Source organism: Plectrocnemia conspersa, unplaced genomic scaffold (genome assembly GCF_051122295.1).
Source record: "Plectrocnemia conspersa isolate PC_06_02 unplaced genomic scaffold, ASM5112229v1 ptg000010l, whole genome shotgun sequence".
NCBI lineage: Eukaryota > Metazoa > Arthropoda > Insecta > Trichoptera > Polycentropodidae > Plectrocnemia > Plectrocnemia conspersa.
In genome coordinates, this window is record NW_028277174.1 from 14,428,512 (window position 1) to 14,449,120 (window position 20,609).

A 20,609-nucleotide genomic window follows, 5' to 3' on the forward strand; every position below is an offset into this window, starting at 1 on the left:
ACGATTATTGTGAATATTTTGATATGTTGTTTCAAGATTGACCGAATTAAATGATCGACTTATTGAGAATTCTCATTTCTCGAGAAATAAAAAACATCAAGAAACTATAATGCCTTATATAGACTGTAATATAGCTAGCTTTTCATGTGCCTTATGTAAAGTTTTATTTTTGGACCATGTTTTTATGTTTTTTTTTTTGTGTAAAATAATAATATAACAAATACAAAATACATATTATGTGTATTAAAAGTATATAAAAATAATACACATTCTGGACTTTTATTTTATTTAATTCATTGTTTATATCATCCTAACCAATATATTTATGGATGTTATATTTAAAAAAAAATATAAAATTAAACTATTATAGATGATAGCCACATCAGTTCACACAAAGAAAGAAATATTAAAAGAGAAATTTTAATATTTGTATTTGAACCAATTAATACGAACTCATAAAGAGTAATGATAAATATTTTATTAATCGATTTTCTTTGTACTTAAAAAAGGAATTGTGTATATTTTTTACTAGGCTAATTTTAGAAGTACAATTTAAAATTTATTTCACATTTTAAACAACTTATTTTCAATTTATTTGGACAATAACCATCGCAATAAATTTCAATAATTGGCCAATAAAAATTTCAAATAGGCAATTAGAAAAATCATCATAGCCATCGCCTAATCCTAACACTGTATCATCATAATTCTTCACTAATTCCTCTTGCACAAATCTGGCGCATCTTGCTTAATAATCCCGGGTGTCGGCTCTCACCGCTCTTATGCAAATGGCCCAGGGGCTTTTTTACACTCAGAACGATATTCATATACAGACACGACCTCGAGCAAGCAAAAAAATGTTTCCTGATTTGACACTTTCGCAGGTGATTACCAAGTCGAGTGCAGTGCAAGCACTCGATGCAATTTTGCACGCGCCACGAAACACCCACGTGCGGCGCATCAAAGCTCACGAGATATGCGACGGATAATCGGTAAATGTTATATGTGTATGTGTATATATGCGTATGCTTACCGAAAAGCACATTTGGAATTATTGCGTTATATTCGCGTCCTCTGTGTTTCCTGTTTCGAACAGCACATGTGACGTTCCTGGCGGGCTTGCGGCGCGAGCTTTGTTAAAGCGAGCTTTCGCTACAGGTTAAAATACTATTGGTTAGTTTAGTAGTATAGCTATATTTTTTTCTAGATATTTATATTGAATGTAGGTAATAAAATTAAAAACAAAAATTAATACAGGAAAATAATAAATACAAACCATAGAAACCGCAATATGAAGCGTGTAGATTAAAAGTGAGCACAACAAGGTATTTTTTTATTTTATAATATTTTTTTTTAAATATTCAATATTTACATAGTAAAAAGTTAATTCCAGAATAAATATCTAAATATTTATAAAATAAAATAAAATCCTGCATTGCATTACATGCCAGGAGAATGTGAAAATTGTCATTGACTTACTGTTTTCAAAGCAAAAAGTAGATACTACAGTAGCGATCAACCATTTTCATTAAACGCGCTCGCTTTAAAATTAAAATGTGTTATTTTGTTAAGCAAATATGTATATATACGTAAACAAAGAAAATATATTTAATTATAATTAATAAAATTAAATATATCGAGCCTGTAATAATGTATTCTTTTGTTTTTGATTGGAGGCTCTGACTGTCGACCAATGAAAAATAAGTATTTAAATATAATTTAAATATAAAACACGATGTCCGATAGCAACGTGGCAACAATTGTTATTATTTTTTCATGTGCGTTGTTCGACTTGACTGAATATAATTGTTCGGATTGCAAATTAACTAGGTATGTAATTAACTATGAAAATTAAATATATACTAGTTCGTGAAAGGATTAGAAGTATAAAATGATTAACCTATACAAACAATCATAAAACAATCTTCGTAATGAAATCTTCAAATTTTGAGTTCCGTCGCCGGAATCCGTGACCGAAAAGTGAGTTTTTTCATTTGTAATACATAAAAATTATCATATCATTAGAAAAATATTTAAAAATAGTAAAAGCTTTATACATTGTATTTTTATACGTAATATAATCGTCGAAAGACGTTGCCATGAGGATATGAATTTTTCATATTAACGTCATATATGCCAATATTGATAAAGCGTCGTAAATAAATATTATACAAGTGGGTAAAAATCATAAAAATAGTATACAATTGCATACATAATTAAAATTATCAAAGTCCAAATCGTGTCAAAAAAACATTTCATTCGTTTCATTCCGAGTGTGTCAAAATATCATATCTACGTTAAGGAGTTTTATTAAATTTTGTTCTTTGCAATCATTTTTTATAAAAAATGACTAAATTCAATATATTTACTTAGAGGAAACATAAGTATGTACTTTATAAAATAAAATACTTGCAGGTAATATGTATATATTGATTAGATATTAGGAACACAATTAATGTTGCAACCATCGAATTGCCCTTTAATTTGATATTTAAGTGTTAATATATATACATATAACATCTGTTGCTAATTATCCTTTAAGTAATAGAACATGTTGCATTTTGAACTTATATATACCGATGTTTCTCTTATATATTTTTTTTAAAACAATAATATATGTTTTGTCATGATCAAGTTTGTATATTTTCATATAACGATATATTCACATGTAGTTTTGCTTTTTTCATATAAAAATGATTGCAATTCTGATATTTGTAATCATTATATAAAATATAAATATATGATCCTAAAATAGGATTGACTAATTCCACGTTTGATTTTTCACTGCTCACACCATTCCCATAAATATGATTTTGAAAATCTTTCTAGTATCTTAAAAATATCAAGTTATTCTAAAAAAGTATCTCAATAAAATAAGACAACTCGAGGTAGCACTGCCAAATTATTATTAACAACTCCACCATTTTTGTCATTACATACCAAATAATATATTGTGTGTATATGAACTGATAAAAGGAGTAGGAGAGAGAGTGAAGAACCAGATACATATAGAATATTCTAATATAACTTTATTTATATTAATTAAAAACCAAATAATATTACGTCAATTTATCCTTTATATAAAGTTGCCAATTAGGAAGATCTTCTATTTACGAGTATCACATACATTATAAAGTCATTAAAATCCATTTTGAGGCACGTCGGTGAATCGTATCTTCCGTTGATAGCTCTGACCTTTCCCTTGACCCTTGTAATTTATCCGCGACCGCTAAAATAATATCGTGTTTCATTCCAGAGAGAAAGAGAGAGCACAGGGTGGTCAAGAATCATGGAAGCCAAACGCGTGCGGAGGCGCGGGACGCCTATCCCAGTTCCACCACCGCGAATACCCACACCGATGCCACCCTGTGGGACCGAAAGTGCAGCTCATTCCAACGAAAGGTAAGAAGATATTTATTTTAAAGTAAATGTAAATTTTGTGTGTATAACGACCCAATTCAACAATTAAAATATTGTGACACATTTTGGAATAAGCTCAGTGGAAGGATTAGTGTAGAATAAGTACAGATACTAGGCACGTATGGTGAGATACGTTTCTTTCGAGAGAGAGTAAGTGAGAAGAAGTGAGCGTGCGGAACGTATGTAACGCACGCCCTTGTCTCTCACTCACTCTCGTCACTTGGCACGCGAGCGAGCGAAAGGAAATGTATCTCACTGTATGCGCTTGTATTAGATACACTGCTGTTTTTATTCTTGGCAATTATCAAATAGAAAATTAAGAACAATAGAAAATAAATATGAAAAATAAACTATACTGTATTATCGAATAATGTACTTTTAAGTGACGTTCATTGCTGTATGAACTAATGCGAAAATGACTCCCATACATACCCATAACCATACAGAAGGAAGCAAATCTATGATAAGGAATTAAAGGCTGATGTCGATTTTATCAGTACCAACCAAAGTACTCGTATTAGGAATCATTATTCAGAAGTATGCTTCAAACTATATTGAACGATTATAGAGACTAGATTTAGTAGCAGCGTATTTTTTGTATTGAGATCAGTAGCAATGAATCTGCTCTGTTTTTCTACTTTTGTGACGAAATATCTAATAAATATAATCTACACTTATTTTTAAAAGGCTTCCGTTAAAGTTTGTTATGACTTAATTCCTAAAAAAATGGGTTTAGGTTTTCATATTAAATAAATCATATATTTCAAATCGTAGCCAATATGTTCAATATAGGTAAAATCGTCTGAATACATTGCCACATTCGGAATACTTCAAGGTGCTTTTCTCGGTCCATAAATGTTTTTTTCTGTTTATTAACGATTTTTATAAGTTCATCAAAATTTCAAATTCATATTTTTTGTCGATGACTTTTAAGTATTTCTTTAAATATATGGGTTTGTAAAGAAACTTTTTATGTTGAAATAATTATTCGTGATCATTCGCTTATAGCATCAAACAATGTCATTCCAAGAGCTTTTATAAAGCAATAAAATAAGGTGAGCAGAATAAAAGGAGAACATTCCTCTTCAAAACGAGGATTGTCCTCCTTTTGGAAACCCTGGCCTCCTCAAAAATTGTGTCCTCCTTTATCCTTCACGAACGAAAATGTTCGACTTGACCTTTTTTTAAGCTTCTATCAGCCGTAAACTAAGGTGACCAGATGTCCTCCTTATAGAAACCTTGTCCTTCTCAAAAATTGTGTCCTTCTCGAATAAAAATATCCGAGATGACCCTTTTTTAGCTTCCGCAGCATCCCTAAGTGAATAAAAATTTGCGAATAGACCTTTGCTCAGATATAAGCAAAAATGTCTGAGGTGCCCTTTTTTAGTGTTCCACTTTCCTATTCTCAAAATCTGTTCACCTTAACCCTTTAAGTACTGAATTAATTTTCATAAAAAGTCACGTAATTAGTCAATTCTACAGTAAAAAAATAATTTAAAGACTTCATGACGATTTTTATATATTTATATTTATTCTATGCTGCATCTATATTGTTCTTAGACGCATTGTAGCTTAGCCATTAATATATGTATATACTTTAATTTATTTGACCTGTTAATATTATTTTTTTTATATTTTTATGTGCATTGGCGTACAACTGTACCCTGCACATGTATTTAAATAAATGAAAAAAATACAAAAATTGGTATATTTATGCCAAAAAAGGATTGAGAATATATTTCTCTGGTTCTAGCGCGCAGCCAAGTAAATTTTGAAAAGTTTGCTATTCGATATGATTAATGTTAATACTTTAAATCAAAGTAGTGGGATGGCCAAGGATAACTTAGATAGCAAGTGTTTAGAGCAGACTCTTAAAAGGCAAACATTTTACTTAGATCTAAAGAGTGTAGGATTGTATATAAAGTTTATGGTCCAAAGTATAAAGTATCAATACAAAAGTAATATACTTAGGAATGATATCATATGATTTTTATAAACATATGTAAAATTTTTGGTCCAACTTATTTTGTAGAATATTTTTTATACAATTACTTTGCCTATTAAAATTATGATAATACTATTTTCTTAGTTTTAAAATTAACGGATCATGAGATAATAGTAGCTACTTGAAAAGAAATTTGTATTTTTGCTCATTCTGTATAGATTAAATTAAATATATATCGTTCTCAATTTTCCAGTATAACTTTAAAATATACAACATCGTGGTTTCTGAGTGAGTTTGATAACTTACGATTTGTGTATTTTGTTAATCTACTTTCGTTTGAGAATCTTTAATCTATCTCGTCAGCAGACGACATCTGCTTTAAGCGCACTTTGGCGATGTTTACATTAAAAAAAGTGTTTGGATAATATATTTTATTTTTTATTAAAGGGTGGTAATTTGTAGAGTGGCTCATCTGGGAATACGCGAGCGGCATAAGCTTGGTACTATTTACGGTTTAGCTGTTAGTAGAAGTGAATTATTGAACATCCTATACGTGTATCTTTGGCACATGATGTCTTTTTTTACTAATATCTAGCGATATATATGTTTCATATATCCCTACCTACTTAAATATTTTATTAAATTTTTAATAATAAAAACATATCTTTGATTCGCATTTTTATAAAAAAATACTGGTGCAATATCGAATTCGATATATGAATCGGCAAGCTGTGCCATTTTCAAAATTGATTTTTTGTGATATATTTTGTACACAGCGCTGACTTGCTTGTAAGGAAAATCTTTTGCGATATAATTCGAGTTTTAGATATATGAAAAGGTACAGAATAACGTGTCGTTTTTATGAGAGAAAAGTCACACTTTTCCGTCCGGTGGTGGCGAGATTGCTTTTTGTATATTTAACGAGTCCGTATTGTCTGGGGGTCGTTAGGCGAACGTTCGACTTTCGAGAAATAATAGGCAGTCGAAAGTGACACTTCAAAGGTTGCACTTAATAACTCGAAAATACGACGAATTTCCCTTTGAGTTGTGGGATTCTTTGCGTAACTCGATCTTTGTAATGCGTGTCCTGTTGTTGCACCCACAATGGACTAATAAAGTTTGTGGGGAGAACGGAAATAGACTGAGTTTTCTTTGGTTATCTCGTTCCAATTAAAATTTGACCGAGTCAATTGACGCATACCGGACTTATCTTGGAAAGATAAAGCAATGATGAGTCACTTTTGATCATGGTATGATAAATCAAGATAAACGTGACGGTTGATAAATACGAATATATTAAATATTGAATTAATGATGTATTTTTATATGCATATCATACAAAATATGGTTTAAGTAGTTTAATGCAAATGAAATCTTAATGAAGTGAAGACAAAAGTATTGGTTTTAGTAACTATCACGAAATTCATCAATGAAACTAATATTGATTTAGGAAAAAAAAATACTGACTTATTCATGTTGACAGACCGTTTGCAAAACAAAGTAAATATTATAGTAAAAATTTATAAAAATAAATATGCATATTGTATGAGTAGCTTAGTAGTTTATAACACATATTAAATGCAAATCAGTTAATCAATTTTATTAATATTATAAAATTTTGAAACAACCTAAAAACAAGTATAAATTTATAAAAAGAGTCAGATAACAATTTAGTCTTCATTTGCGAGTCCTAATACTTTCTTTTTAAGTTTTTATTTGATACTTTCATTGTAGTAATATAGAGTCTAAAAACTATTTTTTAAATTAATGTGTCATAGTCACAATAGTTTTACATATAGTCACACATTTCGCAATATTATGGATACTGATGATATGTTTTAAAGTTTGCTATTTCTATAAAATAAAATTAATTCGATAACTTTATATAATATTATTATATATAAACGTTATTTATAGTGATATTAAATAAATACTTTTCAATTCAATTAAACATTCGTAAGATACATTTCTTACACTTTTTTATTTTTCGTAGTCAGAAGAAGGATTAATAATATTTTATAAAGTAATATAACACATATTAAAAAAATATGTACGCCAATGGGTACAATTTGAGGAAGAATAAAAATATACATGTACATTTAAAGATTTCACGGTGAATAGTTTTATCCGTGAGAGTTACAACACCAATTAGGCCAATGTCACCCTCTTCAAAAACACATAATGCACATTCAAAACCCCAAATAATCATCTGAAAGAATACTAAATAGGGGGTGGCCTTCCTTTAGATCAAAGTCTTTCAAACTGCATTGTAAAAATATTATATTTTATTAATTATATACATATTTATGAATGTATTTATGTGTTAGTCTTCCTGTCTTTATACAATCTAAACAGCAATGATTATGTTATAATTTTATGTGGTACACTTATACTGATATACATATGTTGGCAATCACTGATCAATTCAAGCCCTTGTTTCAATCTCCGATTCACTCAGACGTAAAGTCCGCGTGTTCTCTTTTGCATCGACGTTTACAAGTTGTGTCGTTATTTTTTCATCCTCGCAACCCCAAATTTATTACAAGGCTTTCTTTTCATCCCTTCACATGTTTAAGATTCAAGGCACGTATGACCTCTTGTTTAAAATAACAAAAAAAGCTAAAATGCGCATAATTGCGCCATAATCAGATACGATCTTCCACTCTGTAAAAATCATGCAAATTAAATACTCCTCAGCGGATGCTGTATATAATTTACTTATAAACGTCTCTAATCCCTTTGAAATGCAAACAATCACCACCACCAGCGATGCACTTTATGGATTCGATTTTTTCTTTTACGATGAATATGTTTATTCAAGTGCCGCTCGCCGACATTTATTTTACGTTTATTTACACAGAAGCGATCTTCGGTGATCTTTGTGCAAACATTAATGATTCTCAATGTTCAAATAAATATTTGAAGATCAACTCGAGACGTGCCGATCAACAGGAAGAAAGGAGCTAAGAAGCAGTCGGAAACTAAATACGAGACTATTTTCGGCTAATGTTCGTTCGATTCGAATACCATGTGTTGAGTTGCAAACGTTCTGCAAAAAGGATTGACATACATGAGCGTGTCTGTTCATGCTTGTGATTGTTTTAAATGCGAATATGTAAAGTTAGTGTTACTATCTATATTATTTGTATGTTTTACTAAAAACATGCAAATGGAGCACTCTAGAGATTTATCTCTAGTAATTCAATTTTACTGGAAATTCTGCTGTAAATATTATATTATGGGAATAAGTAGTATTTAAATTTATTTAAATCATAAAATCGATTTTATTGCTTTTGACGTAAATTTTTGCATTCTGAGAAATGATAATTGTTTTTGTGCTCTCCTATTGACCAAAATTAGGTTTGATACACTTTGACCGATACTCTCATAGCAATACATTTTGAAATAAATAAATCTCGCATAATTTTATTCATTGCGATATAGCGAGTACATGAAAACTAGCAACTAACGCATTGTAAATTATGCTCTCTTTCAAAAGAATTGTTATTATGCTATAAAATTATGATAATGAAAATATAAATCTGGAAATATTATCTCCAGTTATAGGGTAGTGCGGGAAAAATACACACTGCATCAATCCAGAAATTTTAGAACATAATGTTGCGATGTCTTATGAAAGTCGCAATATTAGAGACTCAAATTAAGAGCTGTTTTTGCTTCAGCATAGAAATGCTGAGGCGGTAATATTGTTCAATGTGGTTGAGGGTAATCTTTGTATGACATTTTCATAATAATTACCTGAAATTTGTGGGAAAAGTAATGACCGTTACGAATTTATTTTTATCATCTCATCTGAAAATTAAAATTCTTCATGATAGGATCCTTTGTTACTTGTTGATACTTCTGTTGAGATTGTAGGGAATGCTTAATGAAATATCTATTAATAAAATGGCATGTCTTATTGATTCTAGACAACACCATTTCATTACAAAGTCTGCGTAGGTCTTTAATGTCTTCGTTTTTAAAACAACCAATTAATTTATTTTATTATTTCTCTAATTATACGTATTAGGTAATTTACCTATATTAATTATGTTTTTATTTCAAATCGCTTCATAGTATTTTCCATTCAAACTCTCAACGGCATTGTGCGGCGCTTTCGATGAAATTTAATTAAGTGCACTACGGTAATACGACTGTAAAGCCCTATAGAGCGCAACCATGAAATATGAGATGAAAGACATACCTATAGGGAATAGCGGTCGGCTGTGAGGCCGGTGTAAATGCAAAGTCTTTACGTATTAATGAAGATATCGACGCCGGTCTAATTAGAAGATTGAAGTGAGGTCCCATTAATTACGGTAATGCCAAACCTAAGACACAAGAACAACACAAAAAGGTGCGCCACAATCGGAGGTGGTTTGTTTGTACGTCGTCGTCGGCAATCTGGTCTAGTCTGGCGGTTGGCGTCTGCCGTTTGATAGAGAGCAGAAGAACACTGGCGCAGATAGAGATAGAGAGATGCAGGCAGGCAGGCAGCGTCAATGAATCACCAAAGAGATGAGAAACTTTCTGTTCGTCGGCTTATCACTAATGAAAATGCGTCTTGCGACGACGGGATTTCAAAGATCAACACACGTATTCAGTAATAACCGCAGTCTGGAAGTTGGCAACGTGCGATGCAGGCTGCGAGTGCACCGGCGCGTGCTGAAATGCGATTGTTGTTCTTGGGTATCTGGGTGTGTGTATTAATGTCTCTCGTTTCCGTGGATTTTGTGATTTCCGAGATTTCAAGAAAAATATGTATCTTTATGCATAACATACAAGCAGCATAACACATACATATAATCGATCTTTACATTTCTGCATGTCGATAACATAATATACGAAAAAATAATACAATATATACTTTTTATTAATTAAAAAAACGTGCTTGATAAATAATTTACATTTAAATGTTCACATTATGCTAGTATTCTAGTATTGGATTTATTATTTAAATTATACTTAGTATAAAATGTATTAAAAACACAATAAAATATACAAAAGTAAGTGAAAAATAATGTTTCATTTCGTTAATAAATTAAAAAAATAAACTGTAAAGAGTAAGGGCGAAATTTAGTATCTTAGTTTTGTTAGGTTCAGCACCCTTGACATTTCAGTATTTTCTTGTGGCGTCTTTGTTTAAGGTAAACGTGTACATTACCTTATATTACCCAATATTAATAATAATATTAAATTAGGAAAAGTTTGTAGAATAAAAAAGTAATATAAAATTTAGGACTATTTATTAATGTGGGAACCTTGAGCTATGTATAAATGATGCCTATAAATCCGGATGTGCTTATTCATTTTATGTTTATTCTTCAATTTAAGTTTAGTCTTGTCGTAGTCACTGATTTTATAGAGAAGTTGGTTAATATGCTCTCGCATTATAAAATTTATTTTATTTTTTCGATATGATTATTTTACTGTTACAACCGGCACAATTTGTTACAATTTAAAGGTCACCCTAATGATCATTCAAACAAACGAAAAAATAAGTCAACCCGTCTTAAAGGTAGGCCCACATATAGTATATTCATAACCAAATGACAAAATAATTGGAAATATTGCACGGACCATCCAATAGCACATCCCTGCTGAGACGCTATTCACTCATGAGTACCACCGATAATATTACACTTTGTTTGGAAAGAACGCGTGCTAGATGATGCATTCTACTCTGTGCATAATAATATTGTTATTTTACTCTTTGACTACCGATCGCCGGAAAAGCCATCTAGACCAGTGTTTAGGCGCACGTCCCACTGGGGGGAATTATAATGTTTGAGGGACAATGCGCAAATTGTTATTATTTGTTACAAATTTCTTTTAAAAAAATCGCATATATCGAAAATATTTTTTTGATATTGCTACCTTAACTCTTCGAAAAAATTCAAGTGTTTAACACAACGCTTGTTGAGGTTATAGTTAATTCATATTATGCTTGTTGAGGTTATAGTTAATTCACGTTTGTGGGTATCCCTATTAATTTTATAAAGCTTATAAATTTGTGCAAAATGAAAAGTGAAGGCAAAAAAAAGTTCGCCAGTATTCAGATGTTTATTGAAATTTTGGTTTAATACCAGCTACTCATGATGTCCGTTTACCATTCTATCTGTTTTGCGGGCACTCTTTAACCAACGAATCTAGGAAAAAATGTCGCATTGAAGCACATTTCAAGACAAAACATAGCACTTGTGTCAATTATGAATAAATTTAATTAAAATTAAAATTAATTTATTTTTCTTTGGACGAAATGCTAATGAAAGTCGTACCATTGAAGCTAATTATGATTTTTTTTCTGCTCATAAATATATTTGGAAAAAATCAAACTATATCAGCTTTCTCTATAAATTTCTGGAAAAATATGACAAAGATGTGAAAGAAATAGTACTAAGTAATAACACTTAGTAATAGAGGACAGAAGTGTGGATTGACCTTTAAAATAAAAAAAAACATATATTCTGAAAACTATAACTTAATAAAAAGCTAGAATCAAAATTATTTTGTGTTTTTTTTACTTTACTTCTCTCATTTACCTTTATTTTGACACTTTTTTTATCACTTAATATTACTAAAATCCAACATTTTTTTAAATTTTCCTATTTAGTATTTTATCTGTCGTTTCCTTTTTATATTTCTCTTATTTATGCTTTAGTGGGGAATGGCAAAAATTTTTGAGAAATACTGATCTAAATCATTTGTTTTAATATGTGAACACATTTTGGGGGTGTGCCTGAAAAGTGATGCATTTGGCTTTCATCTTTAACATCTTTATCTGCGATTCGCCAGAGTTGGCTCGAACCATCATTATAAAATATGACACAAAACTCGAAAATCGTAATGTTCTTTTTAGGGTTAGTATTAAAATGTGTGCTATATATTATAGAGCTTAATTTTTTTTTAATTATTACTATTAAACTATTGATATCAGAGCATATTTTTATAAATAAAAAGCAGATTATTGAATCAGAAAAATAATTCGTAATGCTACGTAGCGTATTAAACCAGTAATAACATACAGTTACTTCATACTGAGTAGCTGTATGTTATTACTGGTTTAATACGCTACGTAGCATTACGAATTATTTTTCTGATTCAATAATCTGCTTTTTATTTATAAAAATATGCTCTGATATCAATAGTTTTCCTTAGCATGTATATTTATATATATTTATTTATTGTTGAAAAAAAAATAGTTTCGAAATAAAAATAAATAATACAAACTGCTACGCGTCATTGGTAGACGATAAAAATGACAAAATCAATACAATACTAAACATTGCGGTAATTCATAATAAAATTTCATTCGAGAGCTTTTACTTTAAATGTATATATTAACTATCTGTTTATTGTATTAATTTACGGTATTACAAAATAATTAAATCGATTTCAATAATAATGTTTATGACCAAAAAGAATTAACAATTGCTACAATTAATTTAAATTTACCTTCATCAGAAACATTATCACATTTGTATGAAATTACAATCAGTTTAGCTTTATTTCACTTTAATTATTTGAGCAGATTTTGCCTGCGCGGTTTCAGTTCCCTTTGAAGCTTGTAAAAGCAAAGTAGTTTATTTATAACATTTCGTAGAAATTTGTGCAAAAGTAATTTAGAACATGGATTTTCATTTGCATAAAATTAAAATTTTCATGCATTATATGATATAATTTAATTGTTAAATACTAGTACATAAAATCACATAACATGCATGTTTAAATTTTTATAATTATCAAAAGTTTATATTCTTTTATAATGATAAATATGCTTATATATGTATGTAATTACATGATCTACATATATTTTTTTTAGCGGAGACAATAATGTGTTATTCATACATATTAATAAAAACCCTTTCATACGCCGAGCGTTAAACGCAACAGAGGAAAACTTGAATTTGCCAAAGCTAAACCATTCATGAATTCAACATTTTCAAGTTTACAACTTCAAGTGCGCAGAAGTCGCCGTGTTGCTTCAACCTTTTTGCACATCACTCACAATGAATGTATCTGGCGTTTCGAACGAGCTAGTAGATATTACTATATACAAACAGCAGCTTGAGTAAATGTTCAGCCACATCAAAGCGTTCTAAATTTATTAAATTTCATTGAGTTCCTCCGGCATAATTAATAAAGTTTGTTTATTCTTCTAATTTAGAAGCTGACTGGTACACAATATAAATATGTATTAATTAAAACAAAATAGCAAACTAATTAGCGGTTTGCTTAAATAGCGAAGTGAATTATTTTGAAGGCATTTACTTAAATTAGTACATCGTTCCGCAGCACCGCGGCAATTAACATCATAATCTCAAGAGCGAGTCATCAATTATCTGGTGTTCGTCTCTCAAAGCCTGCGATAAATTTAACGCTTGTTCACCTTAATGAAACTTGGTAAGGTGAGAAAATAAAACTGAAGTGCTTGTGGCGCAGGACAATAAAATAGTCGCATCTATCCCGCTGCACCATATTAGTAGTCGTAAAGTTTCCTGGCACAAACGATAAATAATCTATTCATGAAGTAATAGAAACCAGATTAAATTTTGAATGGGATGCTATCTCATATGTATGAGATGATTTTTGCGAATCGACTGAATGTTTAATTGTATTTAGTATAAGCTTGTTATAAAACGTCATTTGTAGTGTATACATATTTTTACACCTCTAAAGTGAGAATTTTTACGACGTCAAAACAAGAATCGCACGCATAAGGATATACGTCACATGCATCGTTAAATACTTGATGTTGCGTATGGACCACACGTTGCAATATGTTGCAGTTTTATTATGTATTATTTAACCCTTTCATATTTTGTTTAATTAAATATATTTAGCATTATATTCGTCAACAAATTAATTCTCTTTTAATTATAAAAATAATTTATTATTAAGCAATTTTCTGTTAAATAAATGATATCTAGTAGCATATAGTGTAACGTTTATTATTATAAGTTTTTATCAATAAATTATAATAATAAAAGTATTATAAAAAAATTAGTCTAGATTCTAGATTCCTCTAGAATCTAGAATCTAGAATGCTAGAATCTAAGTATCAATTTAGTTCAATTTATTAATACATCATACGTATCATATTTTATATATAAAAAATCATATAAAATATTTATTTGTTATATTAAATTATTAATCACATAGAAATACTAGTTTTATAATATATTTTGTTAGCAAAAATTGAAAAAAAACTTTTGTTAGCAAAAATTGTTTTGATAAAAAAATTAATTTAGAACCAGTAACAAACAACAAAGCTATTAAGATTGTATATGAATGTTCTTTTTCTATCAAAACAATAGTAAAGATAGGCTCATTTTTTGTTTTTGGTAAATAAAGTAAAATCATTGATTCATTGTTGTATCGTGCGTGTTCATTTTTACCTTTAAAAGCAATACGACAATTTAACCACACTTTTATCAAGGCATAAATCATTCACGCACAATTATTAATATAGCCAACTAGAAGTGTATTTTATTTACTTAAATTGTTTTTTATTTTTTATTACGAATCTGACTTTTATAACTTGACAGTTTTCCCCCAATGCATCATGATGGCCAATATACAAACAAAATTATAAAATTCAACAGCGACCGATCTGAAGTTTTTGATAAATGATTTATCATTTTTTGTGGTTTGGGGTGACTTTGTACATCTCCACAAATAAGGAAACAATAAAGTTTTCAGCAAAAAAATTAAAATTAATCTTAGGGTAGCAAGGACATTAACTTTACTTAGCCCTTCAATATATAGTCAGGAATAAATCCCAATCATGTGAAACTGCGCGATTTGAGCTTTTTAAAACCGTACTTCGTGTCTAAAATGTAAGACTAAAACGGGCGACCAGCTAGATCGTAAAATCGGATTGTCATCATTGCGATCGAGAGCTAAATATGATTCGTTATATATCTATAATATATACATATGCATTTATACCTTGTCAGAAAATCCTTACTTTAAATAATAATCAAAATAAACAGCCATTGCGTGCAAATACATACATGCTTCATAATTAAATTTTAATTTAATCATATACAGCTTTTGATTATTTTTTCATTTGACAAAAAAGATAAAACTAAATTAAATTTCAGACACAAAAGCAATAAAGTACAAACATCCGAGCGAGTTTTATAGTTGTAATCTGTCCACAGAAACTTCCATAACTCTCAGAAACACATATGGGTGTGTAGCATATTGAAAATTTTCATTTGACTATTCCCAATCTAATATGCTCATTTTATGGTCAGAATATCCTGTAAGCTACGATGTTAATGTCTGAAAATTTACGTTTCCATATATGCAGTTCACGTGTACATTTGAGATAAAGATGCATCAATACATATATACACATGTGTTTGTAAATATTATATTATACAACATGTGCAACAAATTAATGCTGAGAATATATGGATCATTGCACTTTCTACTCATCTTCATTCTTTATGGTGTCCGGTATGAAATGTGACACATCGTTTGGTAAAATTTATGTTGACCGTAAAATAAATTTTTATTATCGTATTTAAAGTATGTTAAAGGTGCGGAATCGCAAGGTATTGTTGGGACTTCTTTTAGGTAATAAGTAACTAGAATTACGTTTAAGCATGGATCAGTGGCTAAGAACGACCTCGACGAGCTTAAAAATAAATGATGTCGTTTATATCCTCTTATTTTCCCACATTTCCCTCTTTATGTTGCAAGGGGACATTAAGGGGATCTTCGCGGCTGCCCAGTATATTCCCAGTTTTATTTTTCGGCCGTTCAGGTTTTAACTTTTTGACGAGCTACATTATTAAATTAAACATTAATAACTATGGTTCGTTAATGCTTAAGCCTGTTGCTGTGAAGGCACGAGCATTTCGCAATCCGCTTAGGAAATGGATGTTCACAGACGAGAAAGGACATCCAAAATTATTAAAATAATTTATCATTGTCCGGGTAACCGCTACGGTTAAATTTAATAAAAGTTGGTCGTGGAATTAGTTGGACGAAGGTATGGAATTTGCTATGTACGGTGCTAATCAAGCTAAGTGATTTAATTAAGTACGAAGTGAAAAATAACATATTTTAATAAATTAATATTTATAAGTCACACAGTGTCTAAGAGCCTTGATTTAATTATTATATATAATATAATATTATAATAATGTCTTTAATTACTCCTCACATATATTTTGTTCATATTAAAAAAATATTTCAATCAAAGTAAAATACAATATATAATTTAGATCAATAAAATTAAATATTTTATCACACAAAGTAAAGTACTGGACTGATAGTACGTGCAAGTATATTTCTATGTAGACATATTTAAAAAAAATAGATATATTTATATCATTTAATTTTTTATATACTTTGATATATTTATACCATTAATGTATAATATATTTATATCATTTAATTTTTTATATACTTTGATATATTTATACCATTAATGTATAATATATTTATACCATTTAATTAAATATTTATCCATGTATGTATATAATATATGAAGTAACGGTCTTAAAAAACGCGATATCTGCGGTAGCTTAAGTCAAATTTTTATTAAAGTTTTTTGAAAAAAAATATAGTAAATACCTTGGCTAAGTTTTAAGTCAGCCTAAGCCGACATATTGCTTTAAAATATGAGCCATTTATTTTTTTTTATCTTTACGAGATAGAAAAAATATTTTATTTTAAATAAAAAAACTTTTAAAAGATATTTTTACACAGGTAAGTGTGAAAATAACTTTTAGTGTGAAAATAGTAGATAGAGGTTCATGTGAACATATTGTTATAAAAAAATATGTATCGAAACTATTTATTTTACTTTTTTTAACGTTAAATCATTTAGAAGTTAAATTTAAAAAAATCCTTATAATAAAAAGACTAAAAAAAATATTATCATAGCAAATTTCCATAGATTATTACCTTAAAATTAAACACTGTTTGTATTGATTTAAAATTAAATACCGTTGTAGGGAAAAAATAATTTGCATAGGCTTAATTATTATTGCATTTATGTTTAAGATGCAAATAAAAATATTATTTACTTAATACTTTAACTAATATTAATTTGCTAGTTTAGTGGTACCATAAAAGTAAAGAAATACCATTTACATCAAAATTAGTTTCATAATTTTTCCTTACATGTCTTGAAATATTTATAGGTGTTATAGAATACTTAAACGTTATATCCATTACTTTAACATTTAGCAAAAATACTATATTTGCTGTTATTTATTAATCTTATGATGATAATTTGCTTTTAACCATATGATAATTTGTTTTTAATTATTTTTTTACAACATTGATTATTGATTTTTTTGCATAAAAATGTTAATTCTAAACAGCTTGTATTGTATTTAATAATTTTGAATACATTTCCGCTTGCTATTGTTATTTTTAATAATAATATTTTAGTTAAGGCTATCAAAATATGTATCCACAAACAAAATTTAATAAGTAACAGTTAAATATATTATCTAGCTTTTCATGATGGATATAATTGTTTAGTATTGTAAATGCTTCGCCTCTAAACTTTGATAATAAATGTATTGAGATACTTTCGATGTTCCGACAAGCTGCGATTCTTGTGCTATGTAGTAATTATTACTGTGGGATTTATAAACTATGTATAATATATCAATATAAAAAATCTAATCTGTATTTGCAATAGTTAAAATTAATATTGTATTCACGAGAAATAATGGATTAAAAAAACAGATTTTTTGGTATTTCTATGTTTTTATTATCCCTAAATAATTAACAGCAATAAAAATATTATTACTGTAATGAAAGTTCTTTTCACATATAGAACAATACCAAAAAAATATAATATTAGAATCCGCGAACAATGAAAAGCCTCACGTGCTGGGTTCTCGTTTTAGTCCTATCCCAATCTTTTATTCGCGGTGCGTCGCAAAACTGGGACAAAAACCCTGACGATTTTTTCCTACAACCAGACAATAATAACACAAGAAGCCGTTGCACATTCATTCACGTCCAGATCGGGAGGAAAAGATGGTGGTTTTGTGATTCTGAGCCATTTTTTTTGCCAACCTGCGGTTAATTTCTACGTGTGTTTTTTTTCACCTTTTTCCACGACGCTGACGATTTCAGATCTCCTCGGCGTCTGGGAGTAATTGTACCATTTACACGTACACGTCTCTAATAATCTCGTGCCTCGCAAAAATATTAGTATTCGTTGACGTGTTATTAATTAACGAGCTTAATGTGTTAATTTACATTTGCGAGAGCTTTCTGTGAAAATTTAGCTTTCGTTACTACATTGCGCCATGATGAAAGATTTCCTCGTTATATTATTAAATAATTTCTGTGAAATATGTTTCAATTACATAATATAAAAAATATTTACGATATGAAAAAATACAGTTGCGCATCATAAATAATGCAACGTGGATGTATCACAAATCATTTATGCTCGACTTGACAACATGTATTACGCGCTTGCATGATATGTGTATTATATAATGTACATATATTATGCTAAAATAAGTCAGGTATCTCAAATTTTATAAAATTTATTCAATATTGATGCATTGCTATGCTGTTTTGGCTTTCATATATAAATTTAATCATTTTAAATGTATTTACTTTATTGCTTTAATTATTTAAAAACTGAGGAAGCTTTTACTGGTTTCATGTTTCATATTGTAAAATAATAAGTGCTTAATATTTTTACTATGTCTGACACAACAATAGTTTATTTTTTAGAAGGGACTATAATCTGTTTTAAGAATACTGCTATAGTATTTATATATATTCATGAGATAAAATCTAAAATAATAAATCAATCAACTGCAATGCTAAATCGGTCTCGAGATGATTTACGATGAAAAAATATGCGTTTAATTATTCAGCGAGTAATTAAGGCAAAATACTTCCACGATACAAGCGCCTAGGGGTTCGACTTAGCTATTTATTGGTTTCCATTCATTCGTATTGTACTGTAAATGTGTGCACACACATAAATAATTTCAACCCTATCTTTCATAAAAATAATTAAAATGCATATGGCGATGCACCATTTGAACCAGGCATGGTGAAAAAATGCGGCCTTAATGCACTATTTCTGTTACTGGGTGCGTGTTTGTCGTGTAAACATATCCAATGAATCTGTGCATCGGAGGTCTACGTATCGGTGACAGGTGTAACCAACCATTTAGATGTAGCATAGAAAAAATAATTAAAAAAGCAAACAAGGCTAATTGGACATGAAAAGAATCGAAGATTAACGACGCACGATGATTGACATGAGTTGATCTTGTGAATGAATCCAAAATATACAGAATCAAAAGAATTAGGTTAACAGAAGTAATTAATGCTAACGTTGATTGATACTTATGGCTCTTTAGAAGAGGAAAAAAGTATGCTTTAACACATGTTTTTGACTAATTGTTGCCTTAGTTGTAACCCCACACAACTATTTTTTAATTATTTTTAATGGTGTGTCACTATTTTTTTTTGAGAATTAATGAATGTTATTTTTAACCAATAGTAATTTGATTCTGACATACATTAACTGATTAAACTAATTGAGGAGCTTTATTGTAAATTTAATATATCAACCTATATTGGCAATTTTTGAGATTAAACGCTTTATGCAATTACGTGATGTTTAGAATCTAATTATTCATTTTTATTTAGCTTAAAGCAAAATGTATGCTTTTTGTGTTTTTATTATACGATAGTTATTGTATGTAAATATATTTTATTATAATACCTTCATATACTCTAAATTTATTAAGAGTAGGGATTCCAATCCCGGGATCCCGGATCCCGGGATCCCGGGATCCCGAACGATTTTCAATACCCAATGAGTCCCGGGATTATAAAACATAATCCCGAATTTTTTGAATTGATTGATTTATCAAGCACAATAGAATTATTATTGACAAAATCGTTATATTTCGTATACAAACTTGCGCGAGTTGCACGTGTCATCTGTGAATCTTTGAGGCTGTGAGTCTGAACGTGCTTTTTCAGCTGCAGGCTGCTTAGGAACCAAAATCAGATCAAGGCTAAATGATGAAACGCTTGATGCTTTGATGTTACTTCGTGAGTTTTTTCCAAAATAATGTTTTCCATTAATTGTGTCTATGAATGTACATATGTACATACATTGTCAAAAGTTCATTTTTTATCTTCTCAAATAAATAAATAAGGCCTTCCCTTTTTTATTTTTATTATATTATTATTTATTTTAAGTCCAAGACTAAAATTA

General features: G+C 29.3%; 1 protein-coding gene across 2 annotated transcripts in view; it reads left to right on the plus strand.

Moving 5' to 3' along the window:
* Nucleotides 1-20,609, plus strand: part of LOC148230704 (kinesin-like protein CG14535) — a 306,144-nt gene that overhangs the window by 18,672 nt on the left and 266,863 nt on the right. For both annotated transcript variants that reach the window (XM_088194690.1, XM_088194689.1), the window contains exon 2: nucleotides 3,257-3,402. In XM_088194690.1, coding sequence (XP_088050816.1) covers nucleotides 3,290-3,402 — 113 coding nt within the window. In that variant the 5' untranslated portion in view covers nucleotides 3,257-3,289. The remainder of the gene's footprint in view (nucleotides 1-3,256; nucleotides 3,403-20,609) is intronic.